At 31.2% G+C, this 16644-nt stretch overlaps 1 protein-coding gene across 4 annotated transcripts in view; it reads left to right on the top strand.

Annotated features, from left to right (window-relative positions):
• Positions 1–16644, top strand: part of COL11A1 (collagen type XI alpha 1 chain) — a gene marked incomplete at both ends in the record, with an annotated part of 195096 nt that overhangs the window by 162192 nt on the left and 16260 nt on the right. For all 4 annotated transcript variants that reach the window (XM_082832567.1, XM_082832570.1, XM_082832568.1 and 1 more), the window contains 8 exons: positions 1405–1458; positions 2062–2169; positions 2463–2516; positions 3157–3210; positions 4241–4294; positions 13370–13423; positions 13561–13668; positions 14141–14194. In XM_082832567.1, coding sequence (XP_082688693.1) covers positions 1405–1458; positions 2062–2169; positions 2463–2516; positions 3157–3210; positions 4241–4294; positions 13370–13423; positions 13561–13668; positions 14141–14194 — 540 coding nt within the window. The remainder of the gene's footprint in view (positions 1–1404; positions 1459–2061; positions 2170–2462; positions 2517–3156; positions 3211–4240; positions 4295–13369; positions 13424–13560; positions 13669–14140; positions 14195–16644) is intronic.

Consider the following 16644-nt stretch of genomic DNA (forward strand, 5'->3'; position numbering starts at 1 on the left):
TGGTGACCACCATTCTACTCTCTGCTTGTGTGAGTTTGGCTATTTTAAATTTCACATCTAACTGAGGTTATGCAGTATACTATATATATTCCATATATAAAGAATTTAATATGGACATTTTACAGTTGATTTGAATGGCAAACTGCTTAAGTTTTTTTTCAAAGATGTGAATAATGACTCATAAAAATATCACTTGCATATTTTTCCATCATACTGGGATAGATGAATGATTCATTGCTTTGAAAATAATGTAAATGCAATATTTTACTTGTAAAGTTTATTCAAGATAATTGGAAATATTTGCTACCTACTTGAGAGAGAAAATAATTTACACATAATACTACTAATGAATTCTTAGAAAGTACTTGATATCTTCACTCATTATGCAGATAATTCAAGAAGTTAAAATATGTGCATATTCTCAAAGAATAAGAAATAATGTACACAAAATAGTCTCTCCCCTGGAATTATGTTTATATTTAATATAATACATTTCAAACCAATTTATGAGCAGTGGATCTGTGCCAGGAATATTGGAAATAGCTGAGTTAAAAATTAAAGAAAATTCAGGCCTCACATTTTAAAAAAATTTAGAACAATTTTCACTTCAGAGTTTCTAGTACTACTGATTTTGTATAGAAACATGGTACATGAATGTATTGTATTACTTCACTTGGATGATTACTTGAACCGAATATTATGTTTGTATGCATTTCTAAGTGTGAAGAGTTAGTAACAGACTTTCATAAGGGAAGCCTACTAGGCTAGGAGGTTTATTTATTATTGCACTGAGCCATAAAATAGCCATCCACATCTATACATGGAGATCATAAAGACTACCAATATATATCCTCAAACAGAGCAGTTTTAATTTGTATCTAAGTGTATCTTATAAATAGTGTTTTTGTATTTATTTATAGCTCTACTTTAGACCTCTTTAGACCTCTACTAACTAAATTTTATAAGATTATCAAAATACTACGAAATTGATTATTATAGTAAAGTAAATTCATATTTTAGTAAAAAACATTTTAAATTGTTTAATCCATAAACTTAATTATAATATGAATATTGATGCAACACAAATACACAATTTTTAGGAAACATGCAAATGTCTGTTTTGTGTGGTTTGGTGGTAACTTGGGTTAATGCTCTGGGTATTAACTAACTGATGAGAATTGTAGCATCCAGCTTATCCAGTTCTATCTCCCCACTTGAGAAATAAAAGTATTAAGGTCAGTAATAGGAAAAGTTTTTTCTTTTTATCAAAGTTGTCCGCTGCCTTTTAAATAATATAATGAGTTAAGGGCTAGTTTAAAGTGTCATGGTCATCATTGAAGGAAGTTTAACAAATGTGAAACATTGTTTCTGTGCTATGATACTCTTTTGATCTCTTCTTTATAGGGTGAGCCTGGAGAAGCAGGGAACCCAGGGCCTCCTGGGGAAGCAGGCACAGGCGTAAGTGCTGGGTTATTTTCAATGTAGTGTGTTATGGATCAGATATTTCCTTCAGAGTATTTTAAACATGTAGCTTAACTACTAGCTGTGATTCAGTTCCTTTCACTTTCCAACCCGTTAAGAATCATCACAAATGCAGAGCCTTTTTGTTCAATAATTTTGCCTATCCTCTGCATATTTTGATTCACACAGAAACTGAAAAAAAAAATTACATTAGCATAAGTTAGAACATTAGAACTATAAGCTGTTTATTGCATATATCTTTGGTGGACTGTCCACAAAAGAAACCAGCAAGCTCTGCTACATCGAGTAAACATTTATGAACTGTATTAGCATTACATTATTCTAATTTAGATTGGTTTAAACTGAGAGTGAATTTCACTCCCAGGAAACATTTGGCAATGTCTGGAGACGTTTTTCGTTATCACACTTGGAGGAATGCTAACTGCTGGCATCCAAGTAAAAGAGATCTGAATGCTGTTAAACATCTTGCAACGCATGAGACAATCTCCCACAGCAGAGTATTGTCTGACCTCGTATGCTAAGGTTAAGAAACTGATTTAAAGCTTGTAAGATAATCATTCTTTTTCTTACATTGTGTAGGGTCCCAAAGGAGAAAGAGGAGAGAAAGGAGAAGCTGGTCCACCTGGTGCTGCTGGGCCGCCTGGTGCTAAAGGACCATCAGGTGACGATGGCCCTAAGGGTAACCCGGTAAGTGACCTTGGTCCTCTTTAAAGTGGCATCTATGTCAAAGCCACCTGAAGCTTTTCGTAGAAAGACTAGAAATCATGAGACTTTGGCCCATAGCTGGTGAAGTTGACTTTTCATTGTTTGATGTATTCATAAGCATTCTCAAATCATTTCATTTTTTAAAAAAATTCTAGCAGGAGAAGAGAGATATTCTCATATGGTTTTACCATGATTTTTACCTCTTAAATTTCAGAATATCATGACTTTATAATAATTTTTCATTTATTTCCTTTCCTTTAAAAACATTATTTTAGGGTCCTGTTGGTTTTCCTGGAGATCCTGGTCCCCCTGGGGAACCTGGCCCTGCAGTAAGTATCATAGAAAAACAAAGGAATTATTTTGCTGGGGATTGTTCCCAGTTAATAATTAAAGAAAAATCTTAATTACTTCAGTGGATCCCCAAAAACAGCAATAAAAGGAAGATGTAAACTGTAATCACAACTACCAGAATAAAAATTCATATATTTGGACACTATCAGACTTGTGTTGCATGATTATTATTATCTCTTCATTGGGTTAGTTTTCCAGACTTTGTTGAGTTGTACATACTAATTAACTGAGTAGCCACATTACTATCATTTCAAAGTTACAAGATTTTTGCTTTTACCTCAGTCCATTCTAAAATGAAAATTCTATCTCAAACTGCACCATATTTGTTCATGGTTAAAGGATGCACTGTCTTTCTATACTAATTACATCCTCCCCTTTCCTTATATTAAGAACATACTATATTTTAAATTTGATATCATAGCAATTTCATACATTTTATGGAAAGAGAGATACCATAATCCTTAAAAAAACCAACTGAAAGAATATAATAATACTTTTATTTGTATGTCTGGTAATAATTTTTCTTAAGGACTAAGATGATACATCATATCTTTTTTTTCTGATAAAAGTTAATTAATAGTGAGAAATACTGGGTTCATTTTCTATTGCCCATTATAGGGTCAGGATGGTGTTGGTGGTGACAAGGGTGAAGATGGAGATCCTGGACAACCGGTAAGTAAGCACACTATTTTTATTCAATCTTTGCATAGTCTCAAGATATTTTAAATAAATAATCAGAAATAATTATACTTCCAAATGCATAGCTATGTGTATACACATTCAGGTATATTTGAATTCCAGTTTAAAGTTAGTCTTACCTGGAACATTTCTTACTTGATGTGATTTAAGAAATATAAGCAAAGCCTTCATAATAAAAACTGTAGTCCTATCATACTAGTGATTTTGTCATATTATATTACATTGAACTATCTCTCCAACTGTGTTAAGTGGAAAGTCATTTTAAAAACACAAATAAGAATTAAATGAAGAAAACTAGGTTATCAGCCTATTATTAGCATGAATTACTTCAATTACTAACCAGAATGAACTCAGCATTTTTGCACTCATTTTTTATTTTTAATTTGGGAAATGCAGTAGGGGGCTTTGACTACATAAGGTTATTTAGGGAGGAAGTAAAGAGGACACTAACTTAAGTAGGAGTCAAAGGCAAACTGCACTCTTAACATAACTTTGTCTCTAGAGCCATACCCACTGGATACTTGGAGTCAAAGAGATACAGACTTATTCTGTGTAGATAAGACTTGTGGATCATATCCCAGCATGTTGCGTGCTCCTTGGAATAAAAATGCTAGTGTTGCACAAGATGAAATTTGAGGTAATAGATTTATGGTTCACAGTTGTATGTGATATACATAGAATTATTAACCATATAATTCTTAATTAATACATCTATTGGATGCTTGTCAGATATAAATTAGCACTTAAAAGAGAACAGTTTTAAATAGAAGGAATTCGATTCACTTTTTTTCCAGCTGTGAAGAAGTTTTCCATATGAATTTACCAGCTCAAATTATAGATATCTGGAGGAAGTTTAGGTATCTGAAATAGGGCTAAGATTTTCCAGGAAAGATAGATGTGGAGAAATGAAGAAAGCAGGTTGGCTTAAGTCCAGAGTTTGAACAGTGCTGGGAGCCATAAAATAATACCCAATTGCTTAAAAGGTATTTTTCACATTTTTTAGGGTCCTCCTGGCCCATCTGGTGAGGCTGGCCCACCAGGTCCTCCTGGAAAGAGAGTAAGTTTTTTAAATTCTTTATTTGAAACACCTACTCATTATCCATTGTGTGTATAAATTTATATTATATTTGTAAGCTGTAGGCAGCACATTATAATGGTGCTGAAAAACATATGTCCTAGAGAGTGATTTCTTAAATTTGTCAAAATACTTTAATTAAAGTAGAATCCAATTTAATTGACAGGTTTAATCTGTCACAATGAAAAATAGTTTCCCACTTCTCTGTGCTTAGGTCTCCTCTGTACAAATGCCATAGGCTCTTATAAAAGACTCTACTGATACCCTGAATTTCAGCTCATGGTATCCTACAGGGAGATGAGTTGTCCAAACTCCAGTGCTTGTTGAAAATGTTATAGAAACTTGAATACAGTATCAGTAGAATGAGCTCAGGAATCAGCATATAATGTTAGATTGCTTTACACTGTCAAACAACTCTGATAGGATTTTAAGAAAGAGGTATAGTAAAATATAAAGGTCTTGTTCAAAATATTGGCTACAGTGGACCCTAGGAGATTTGCTTTACTGCCTTTTTCCCACTATTATACTGTTTTTATAATAAAACAATCCTGTTGACCTGCCTCTTGCAGCACTTCTGTTAATACACAGTGTTCTCCTGAACCTCCTTTAGTCTATTTTCCAACCTATCCATGAACAAAATATTTGGTCAACATTAAAATATATTTCTTAGGCTCATTTCCTCTTCAGTAATCCAAAGACACAGAGCAATTGGGGCCACTCTGGTTTTCTAATGGTAGCTTTATCTTAGGAGAATTTTCACACTACACATCTTCCTATACACAGAGTGTGACAGGTTTTAATTCTGTCTCTCAGGACATAAATTGAGTCAACATTTACAAGCAAACATTTCTCTTTGCTGGGAATGAATTTAGTTTATAGTAAATATTTTCTCTGAATACAATTTTCTTCTCACTGACCCTAGTGCCTTTTTTACCTTTCTCCTCCTCTTTCTCATTATTATTATTATTATTATTATTTTGTTTGTTTTCTTTTTGTCAGCAGCCCAAAAGCATAATCTTGATAGAAAAAGAAATATATCCCAAAACAACCATTGGGCTGTTATTCTTAGAAAGTAATTACAAAGTGTAACATGATGTTGAGCTCTGTTGCCTGTTTTTGCCTATCGTCTGAATGTTCTTAAAAATTTCCAAATGGATGAATATCTGTTCTATTACTTCAGACCTTTCAGAAGAATACTTATATAAAATATCTTTGAAAATTGGTAGAAATCTTTCCTGAGAAAACATGAAATCATTTTTTTCTTTCTCCCAGTCAAATGATGGAAGGTTATTTAATGCAGTGGTTAATAAGTCAGTGAAGTCACACTACCTGACTTTTAACCCAGCTCTACCATTTATTACCTGTATTTCCTTAGGCAAGTTACTTATATTGCTTCTCAGGGAGGGCCTACTATACCTAGGATTTATAAGATAACTCATAAAGAACAAAAATAATATGTATTAACATAATAATGTTAGTGTGTTAGCCTTTAGTTATGAAACAGTTATTGAATAGTTATAATAAGCACAAAATTATCTTATATAGGTATAGGTTATTATTCTTTTGATGCAGAGGGAATTAAACCTTCCTTCAAATTATAACTACTGGAAAAGGAGGGACTATATAAAAATATATTTTGAATATTTTATTAACATCCATTGGCAGCTTCTCAGCTTATTCCATTATCCAAAGCAAATTCTCAGCAAGTGCTATATAGTTCAGTTTTATTTTAAAATATGTCAAAACAGATTGTTCACTTACAATCTTTGATAAGTTCAACTAAGTACCATTTGCTATGTGGAATGTATTCTTTTAATATGTGACAGAGTTAGGGAATGAATTAATTTCTTTAGCGAGACAGTGGTGGATCATGTGGCTTACTCATTTTGAAAACTGAATGATTTTGAAATTTAAAAAAAGTAAATAAATATAAACAATTTACTAGCATCAAACAGTAGAAAAATATCAACAAAAGGCATGAAAAGGTGTTTTACACAAATGTTCCACAAACACGTAAAAGGATGTGTAGAAGTTAGGGAAACGTGTGTTAAAAATGACGTAGAGATGCCACTTACATCTATAAATTGATGAAAATTTAAGTCTGACAAACCAAATGTTGGAAACGATGTTTTTCAAAAAGAAAATAATGGGGATTATCATAAACAGCTATTGTGAGCTAACTGGTACAACTGCTTTAGGAATTGTTCATTATTACCTAGCAGAATTTAACAATGAACTTTCCCTACTATCTCATAATTCCATTCCTAGGTACATGCTCTGGATGATATCTTATACATCTTTACCAAGATACACATATAGAAAAAATAAGTGTACTGAGATAGGCATAAACTGAAATTTTGTATGGCAATGAAAATATTGTATTGCAGATGTGTGAATCAACAAAGATGAATCTCAAACACCTGATGTTAAGAAGAAAATATATGTAGTGTTGAGCTGGAGAAGATATATAATCTCATTTATATAATATGTAAAAAATAAAAACATGTCTAGCATTCAAACATAAGTGGTAAAAGTGATTAAATAAATGAAGGTAATGATTCATTAAATTCAGAATGGTAGTTATTTCTCTGGGAGAAAGAGGGTTACAGTAGTTGCAAGTGACATGTAGGAAGTTATACATTTTTAGGCTGAGACTCTTAGATATTAAAGTAATTAACTGATACATTCCCTGTATCATCCTTTTCATTATTAGAAAATTCTATAGTGGAGTGCTGCCTTTCTGATTTTGATGAGATTAGTTAAAAATAATCTCATCAAAAATTTTAGAGATGTTCTAGCCTCCCATTTTAAAAAACAATTTTTACAAATATAATACGCTATTTTTATTCTGCTCTAGTCATTTTGAAACAAAATTAGAAGACTTTGTATCTATGAATTTTTAATGATATGAGATTGTGATGACTATGCATTGCTTATAAAGCTATTTACATCCATTTTGATTTAGCAGAAGAATCAACCTTAGGTCAGCCCAACTGAACAGTATTATGCAAGTTTTCTTCTTTTAAAATGTGGCATCATTAAATCTAACCTGAACGATATTTAACATAATGTGTTAAATTGTGTTCTGTATTAGGATTGGATAGATTGGCAGGTTTAATTGGCTTTCTCTGTTTTACACAATAATCTTTTTTCTTTAGCAGAGTAAAATATATTTTAATGCTGTAAAGATTAGTGTCAACAATCTTATTACTGAAATTATAATTTGCTCTGATTTAACAGTAGCAATTAATTCTTTCATTCTTTTGAATTACAACCAACCAAACTAGTCAAGAGTTCTACCGTAACCTAAAAAAAAAAAAAAAAAAAAAGATGGCTAAGAAGAAAAAATAGAAATACAGATTATTTACTTAGGTCTTTCTCAGCCTGTAAACTGACACTCTTCATAGCTAACTATCAGCACAAACTAGCCCGAATTTGATTCTAATGCTATTGGATTAGAATCAAATAGACCTGGTTTCAAATTCTTGCTTTGCTACTTATAAATACAACTTAGAATAAGTTAATTTCTTTGAGTCTCAGTTTTCTCATTTATAAAGTAGGCAAAATAACTAATATTCCATGCTGGAGTGAAGACTAAATTAATAAAATGTATATTTAAACCACTACATCTAATATATGGATTTATCAAGAGTTCAAAGAGTGGATGCTCTTCTTAAGGAGTTAAATACAGGTTTTGAATTATGCCATCATTTATAAACAAAACAAACATATTAAATAAAATATACAGATAAGATAAAGACGTTTTCTTCTAATTTTTGAGTTATATAAATTGAGATGAAAGTTTATTAGCAATAAATTCATAGTAACTTCATAATTAATTGTATTTTTGAAGTATAGAATACTGTGATTCTGTTGAGATGGATACAAATTTGTATTACTTATTTGGTGTAAGTTGATGTAAAATCATGTAGCATTAACTGTAAAGGAATTTCCTATGAGAACTGTTGCCAAAAAACAGAGCATTAAATTCATGATGACTGCATATAATTTTAATAAAATGGATTTGCCAAGCAACAGGGATTTAGAACTAGTTTGAGAGATAATAATGTGATTAAAATGAGTTAGAAGGAAGTACTTGGGAACTTTACTGTATGTCTGTGAGGTCACTTTGTTTATGCACTGGGTGAACACAAAGCTCCTGAGCATAAAGTGATATGATGCAGAGTGAATTTTGTGAATTGTAGCTGATGAGGAGAATTCTGTCTTCACCAACCTTTGCATTCAGCCAATAAGCAGCAATGTCTTTGATGCAGGAATCAATTTAATATCACCCTTGTGGAAACAGCAAAAAACATTCCTATACAATAATTATAATATCTAATCTACACACTTATGACTTAATTGAATACAGAATTGCCTTACCATTTATTTCCCTTTAGTTCATCTAGAAAGCATAATTTTAAGTAAGCTTTGTATGTATTTTGTGGAAATTAACATTTCTTTTATCCTTTGTTTTGCTACATTGGAACAACAGAAAAGGACCAATAACAATTTTGCTATAGCAGAAGTAGCAATGAATAGAAATGTATTTTTCCTTGAGTGACTCTTACAAATAAATGATAATAAACCCTCCCAATAGAATATTGGTCAGAATGTTGCGAGTGGCAGTGATACTGAGAAACAACATTCTAACAGTTATTGAACAAGTAGGGAAATTAAGTTGACATTTGTAGTACATGTACATTCTCTCATGCATTTTAATACTTGAGAATAAATGTATATTTCCTTGAGGCACTAGAAGATTGTACAGTTTATATCAGTAAGCCATGGAATTTTAATACTCAGGTTATCATAGCAGTTTGAAACCAAGAACTAGTTCAAAGCCCTTTTACTGAAAAAAAAAATCTAGAGATGATTTAAAAAAAGATTTAAAAAATCTTAAAAAAAGATTTAAACCTAACCTGAAACTGCATATATTAAATGGAATTTTAAGGAGTCCCATCTCATTTGCCAAAAGAAAATTTACAATAAAAATTAAAACAATAACTAATATTATTAAGTAATAGAAATACAAAGGAAGCTTTAACCTACTATATATGCCCATATATACCATATATGTATTCTTTCCATCCCTATGCCTTTATGCATGAATGTGGGTGGTCAGATTAGAAGGAAACATCCCTCCCATATCTACCCACACTAAGATTAAGATCAGATATTAGGTTCTTAGTAAAGCTTTCCCTACTGCCTAACTAGATCAGTGTACCTATTTTGTACACCTACTTCATCTTTGTGTGTTTTACAATGTACTGTATTTGTTAATTTTGTTGTCTGCCTTCATAACTAAACTTTGTGAACTCCTTAGGGTTTCACTTTTTTTTTTTTTTTTGTATTCTCCATGCACAGCACATTTCTGGCATATAAGGAAGACTTAACTATTTGCAACATGTATGGAAGAATGGGTAAATTGTAGAATAATATTATAAAATGTGAATAGTGGAGAGAGGATTATACTGTGTATTTTATATAAAGTATATTTCTCATAGCAAGGAAAATCTCATGTAACGGTGATTACTGGTGGAAACTTAACCAAGGCTTATTTTATTTTCATGTTTTACAAGGCATTTTCCAATCAGAACACTCATTACTTCATGATAGTACAGGAAGTAATTCACTATATTAAGTCCTTGCCTCTCTGCTTATGCAGATATATGAGAAAGAAATGACTAAAACAAGAATTTGTCCATAGGCATTGTTTAGTTTTTTTTAAAGGGAACTTCCTATTCTCTTAAAAAAAAGTGTGTCACCTGTTTTCATCCTGTTTTTCTTAAAAAAATCTGTGCCATCTGGAAAAAATATAAGGAATAAATGAAAATGGGAAAAATGAGATAAAGAACAGAGTAAAACCATTTAATGTGGATTTCTAGCATGATAAACATCAGGCATTCATTCAAAGAGGGAAGAAATCCTTTGGGGATGAAGAAACTTTTTATTGAATCACAATTTTGTGGCCATGTTATAGTTTACTTGTGTTTAATTCTCTAGGCTTTTCAAACTCAGATTTTCTTTTCTCCCTTGCAGTAAAAGCAATATTTTTGTTACATTTTAGACAGCTGATGACTTGCTTTTCCTAAAGCTAGATATTTATAAATTTTCTCTACAATAAAGTTCATATGTGTAATTGCAATCTTGAAGTTAATACCCCATACCTTTATGTCATTCGTTTATGGAAAAATCTTCATAGAATAAAGAAAAGCCCATTATTCAGTTGAATCTCATAATTTCTATTCCCCAAATTATAGTCATTATGGCTGTTTTACCCAGTTTGAATAGGAATACTTCAACCATCACACCAAAAATGTATTTTTTATACATTACAAAATAATCACCACAATAAGTATAGTTACCATCTGCACACCAAAATGACTCAACTCTTTAACACTAAGAAATATTTGAAGCTTATGCTTCTCTACAGAAATCCTCTTGCATAAATAGTATGAAATTCAAAAGATACACTTAAATTTTAATGCCTATATTATTGTTAACAAATTGTTGCTGCCTCAAGAGACTGCTTACAGGATTTATGCACTTCTTATCTTAGGGTCGAGGCACAATGAATGCCTAATAATATATGAAGTTATAGTGATGATATTGAGAAAATAATTACTAATGATATATTCATTGACTCTCTCAGAGATAAATGAGTTCACAGAACTCTGAGTTTGATGAAGTGCCTGATACCCATTTCAAATGTGGATTTAAAAGACCATATGAAAGACTAACATGTATCCACCATTAGAATATTAATATAGCATCTGAAAGAGAAAGTCATCCTGTCTCACCTTATTTTCACCAATTAACACTGTTTCTGCTACTCTCCCCAAATTCCAACCTCAATCTCAGTTGATGATTTTGAGCACAATTCATAACAAAAATTGAAGTAAACAAATGGAAAACAAGAGAGTCTGGGGAAAAATGAAATACAATTTCCTAGAGATCATTAAGTTTCTTTTTTAAACTTTCTATACTTATGCCTGAACTTGTGTAGAAATTTTCAGCACAGTTAAGATTCAGATTGAATCTTAATGTTTGTTAAGTAATAATAAAAATCAATTAAGTAATGAAATGAAATAAATATTTTATAATACAATTATAAATTTTTTATGTCTTAGAATGCATTTATTATATATATTGTGTAGCCCACCACAGTAAGAGGCCAAAAGCACTCTTATTGTATTGGACTATCAAACAAAGTGCCCTGCTTGTGTTGATCTGAGACGCCATAAGTGAAAATATCAATGACCTAGTATAATGAGTAGGAACAAAATTTAGACACAGTGGGAATTATAGCATATTTCTAGCTTGAAAAGTAGTTGTTTTCTTTGATACCTTGAATATTATATGTTATGTAATGTAAATGATTCCTTTCTACATGTTTATTACAAAGATTAGAAATGTCAAGTTTTATATTTCACAAATGACTAAGAGAATGTAAGAAGGAAATTTGAATGTCAGATTTCAAGATCTGACTATATATTATGGGATCGTTTAGCTGACTTTCAATTTTCTAGTTAAAACAAGTAGTTTCATACATGGAGTTCATATTTTTCAGGTGTTATAAACAGGATGTATGGAAAAAAGTAAGTTGTTGACATGGTGTCTATAAATGTATTTTGAAAGTCAGTTTTGTTTGACCTGACTCTTAGGTTGCCAACATGGTGAAAAGTATTGGTAAAATAATAGAATTTATATAGAATAACAATATCTAATAATTTTAGTAACAATAATAAAATAACTAACATTTGTAGTGTTCTTTATGTCTCAGGTATTTTTATACACCATTTACATTTACCAACTCATTGAATTCTCATGATGATACTGGGAGATAGCTACTGTTATAATCCACATTTTGCAGAGAAGTAAACTGAATCACTCACAGGGTGTGTAACTTGCCAAAGATCACAAAGCTTATTGATGGCAGAGCCAGAATTTGAATCCAGGAAGTCTGAATCCTGGCTTTAGGCTCTTAAGCTTCAGATTCCATTCCTGTATTTGATACTGATCTACTGGAAGTTCACAAAATACTTTTTCATGTGTTACATTATTTAAATTTAACAACAATTCTATAGCAAGAGAATTCTTATTAATAACATTTTATGGATGAAAGAACTGAAGTTCAAAAATACTAATAATTGATTATTTATTAATCATTAATTATTTATTTAGCTAAATTATTTAGCTAAATTAATCATTATTTATATAGCTAAAAATAAAGAGAAATAGGGAGACAGATACCTCACAAAGATGGGGAAAAATATATATATATATATACAAAGAGCAGTATTATGAAAAGCTTTAAATATATATAAATTATATATAATTTATATATAATAATTAGCATTTCTCCATAGCAATTCATGCAGATATACAAAAGTTATGCAAATACCAGAATATCTTCTTAAGTTTTTGAATGACATATGGAGTGTGAAGATTTTTTTCCTGTTTTTTCTCTAATACTAGGTTTTAAAAAGTCATACGATTTTTTATACCACTTATGTGAATTACATAGTTCCAGAGAATGAAAATATAATATCTGCTGACCAACAAGATTTTAAATTTTGTACTTTTCCAGTTTGAACATGATCTTATGAAAATGTATAATGTATGGATCTTCTAAGATTAAGAAAGGAGCCAATCTTAAAAACACATATAATGATGGAAGTGAAATCTGAAACCTTCAATTACTTCCTAATTATACAACAAAATAAATGATATCTGAGTATTTAACACACTAAGGGTGACTAAATCATCAGCATTTCTTTAAAATTTTTATCTTTATTGTTTCCTTACATTGATATGATGTGATTATCTGTATTCTGCTCAATCTGTGCTTCATTTGTTTTTAATATTCTAACTAAAATTTGTACATAGAAAGAGTTTTGCGTTTTCTCAGTGTTTTAAACTAAATTGCTATAGAAATTCACAATTTATTAGACTCTGTTACAAATTAAACTGGGGTATTTGTAAATAAGTCTTCAGTTGCATTACTTTTATATGGTATATATATATATTTTAAATGCAATTTTATGTTTATAGGGTCCTCCTGGAGCTGCAGGTGCAGAGGGAAGACAGGGTGAAAAAGGTGCTAAGGTAAAATACACATTACAGGTATTATGCTTGAAAAACTCAACGTGTACGCTGGACAACATCTATTTCAGTACTTTTAATAAAATAATAAAATGTCTTTTTTCATTATTAATGCATTCACATATTTTATTTTCTAACAGGGAGAAGCAGGAGCTGAAGGTCCTTCAGGAAAAACTGGCCCAGTTGGTCCTCAGGGACCTGCCGGAAAGCCTGGTCCAGAGGGTCTTCGGGGCATCCCTGGCCCTGTGGTGAGCATCTGTGCTGAAAGATGTCATTTTGAAAATAATGTCTTATTTCTAAGAAAAATTATGAATGAAAATATTTATGTCAGCATTATTTTATAAATTGTGTGCAGTAAATATTATGTAATAAAGTCAGAGAACCTTAGAATATTTAAGTATGTCATTTATTTAATAAGTTCATGGTGAAATTCTAACTTCTAAAGGCAGAATAGAAAACTAAACCCTGAGATCTCAAAGACGTATAATTTTTATACACACATCCATCCATCCATGTGTGTGTATGTATATGCATGTAGACACATACACAGAAAGTAAAAAGACTCAAAAATTGCTTACAATATTTGTAGATGTCCTCCACATGATGGAATTCATAGGTGATGTTTGATTTCTTTCTTTTTCGTATTACCAAAATTAAAATAAAGAAAAAAATGTCTGCTTTTGTTAATTAAAAAAATCAGTCGTGTTTCTTCTTCTTTAGGGAGAACAAGGTCTCCCTGGAGCTGCAGGCCAAGATGGGCCACCTGGTCCTATGGTGAGTAGCACCTTTTTCTGCTGTTTAGAATTCCAGAAATGAAATTATTTATAAGCTAGAATTCCTGAAATTTTGTCTTATAAATTGGTTTATATTCTGTACAGTATTCAAGGAAGCGTATTACTCAGACCTAAAAAGAGAAAAGTAATCCTAACTGATAAGTTATTTGGAAAATATGCCCGTGATCAGAAGATCTTTCCTTTCTTATGTCCAATGGATGAAAAAAAAAATTTCCATTCTGAATAAAATGCCACTAATGGCCCAGACAGTTCTTTTCCAAATGTGGACAGTTCCCCCAAATGCATGCAATTACACTTAGTTTCCTGGCACTTCATTTAAAAGAATAACATTGGCACAGGCATACAGTGATTCTTTCACCAAATAAATTTGAGTCATATGGGCTGAAAGATAAAGCATTTACCCCCGTGAATGAAGAGAGGTATAATTGTTATAACACCAAAGCTTGGTTACTCTCATAAACTGTGTATGTAAACAACACACTTGAGCAATGCAATAAAGCATTTAGTTGACCAGCATATGGTTCATAGATAGAGTTTATTATAGGAGCCAAGGCTATTCTTGCTACAAAATTTGGGCAGAAAGTGAGAATCAAAGTCTTGCCTTTAAAATTATTGCTTACTAAGTAACAGATTCTATTTCATGGTGGAGATATTTGAACTTCATTGTCCAAAATAGTAATATGTAAAGGGATTAATTAAAACAAGAAGCAATACATATAGCACTATTCAAGTGTAATATTTATCGGTTTAAATAGGCAGGTTTGTCCATACAGAAATTTAAATTTTACAAAATTGCCTCTTTTCATGAGTATATCAACTACCTCAGAGGTATGTATGTGCTCAGAAAGCCATCGAAACTAGGATTTGCAATCTTAATCATTCAGGAGAACTTGGCCAATTCCTTTAGGAAAAATTTCCTCTAACATTTCAGATATTTCATAAGTGTTACAGAGATTATTTTTTTAACTTGCACTGAAAAGTTAAAGATCACTTATTTTAATAAGTGGATAAAAGTTATCAGATTTTGAGGAGATTATCAAATCTGCACATTGCCCCATTGACATAGGAACAGGGACTTGACAAAAGTAGGATCATCGGTTCCATGTCTGCATCACTATTTAGGGAATATTCTTCTTAGATATGTTAAATTCCTAACTGTACAAAGTCATAGCCTAGGGAAAAAAAAATACTTCACCTTAATATCACCCTAAAATTTGCCAAAGATTTTTTTTCTTGTTATTTCATATTTTTCCAATAAGTATTCTGACCTTTCTCCAGATGAAATAAAAAGAAAGCATCAAGCTGGAGACTTCCTTCAGCTAATATTAAAAATAAAACCATCAGACATACCACCTGATTCTGGCTTGCAAAAGTTTATATTTCTGAATCTTAGGTAAATGTGGGTTTACAGAGCAAAGAGCTAAATAAACAACTCACATCCTTTTCCGCAGTGAAATGAAAAGCATCAGAATTGAGCAACATGGGTGCCATTTCTTTCTCTGGCTGCTTGTTTTATCAGAGAGTACTTAGAATGCAAATCTATTGTAGCTTTTTCATACCATCAAATAGTTTGATTGTGCTAATTTTAATGAAAATGCTACTTGGTCTACAGGAGATGAGGTTTGGTGGAGAAATCATCTTCAGGATGCATTTATGGCAATTTAGTGAACTTTTCAGCTCAGCTAAGAAATACTGGTACTTATTTTAGTAGGCAATTTTGTATTAGAGTGAGAAGTAGCATATCGTGGTTACTGGTTAAGGTCATCACCTCTCAACCCAAGAACCCTGGTTTCAAAAATGAGCACTACTACCTGCTTGCTGAATAAGTTTTAAGTAAGTTATTCAATTTTTTTAAGCCTTAGGTTTCTCATCTGTAAAATGAGAATTTGAATAGCATTGATCTTATGGAATATTATGAAGTTAAAATGAATTAAATGGGGATATTAATATCTTTTACCCCATGGGGTTCTTATGTTAATTAGATGAGCTATGTCTAAAAAACAAAACAAACAAACAGAAAAACAACTTAGACCATTTCCTATATAAGTAACAGTTTAACAACTTTATATTAACATTTGGATTAGAAATTCTTTGGGCTAGAGTGAAACAAACACCGGTTAAAACTCTAAAGATGATATTTGGTGTCTGACCACTTTATATGATCAGCTCTGCTAGAGTTTAGATATGGTACAATATTTACTTTTTACTTCAAAATTTAGATATTTCTCATGGCAAAAATTAAACTTCTACATATGCATGAATTTTATATACAGATAAATATTCAGAATCATATGGAACTGAGAATAAAACAGTACGTGTGAAATCTAAAAGAAAGCTAAGGACAATGATGAGATTGTATAAAGAATTTTATTTGAGGATTTTTAAAGTTGAACTGCTGGGGTGTTTTTTTTTTTAGGAAATAGCAAAAAT

This window comes from Leucopleurus acutus, assembly GCF_964270905.1.
Source record: "Leucopleurus acutus genome assembly, chromosome: 2".
NCBI lineage: Eukaryota > Metazoa > Chordata > Mammalia > Artiodactyla > Delphinidae > Leucopleurus > Leucopleurus acutus.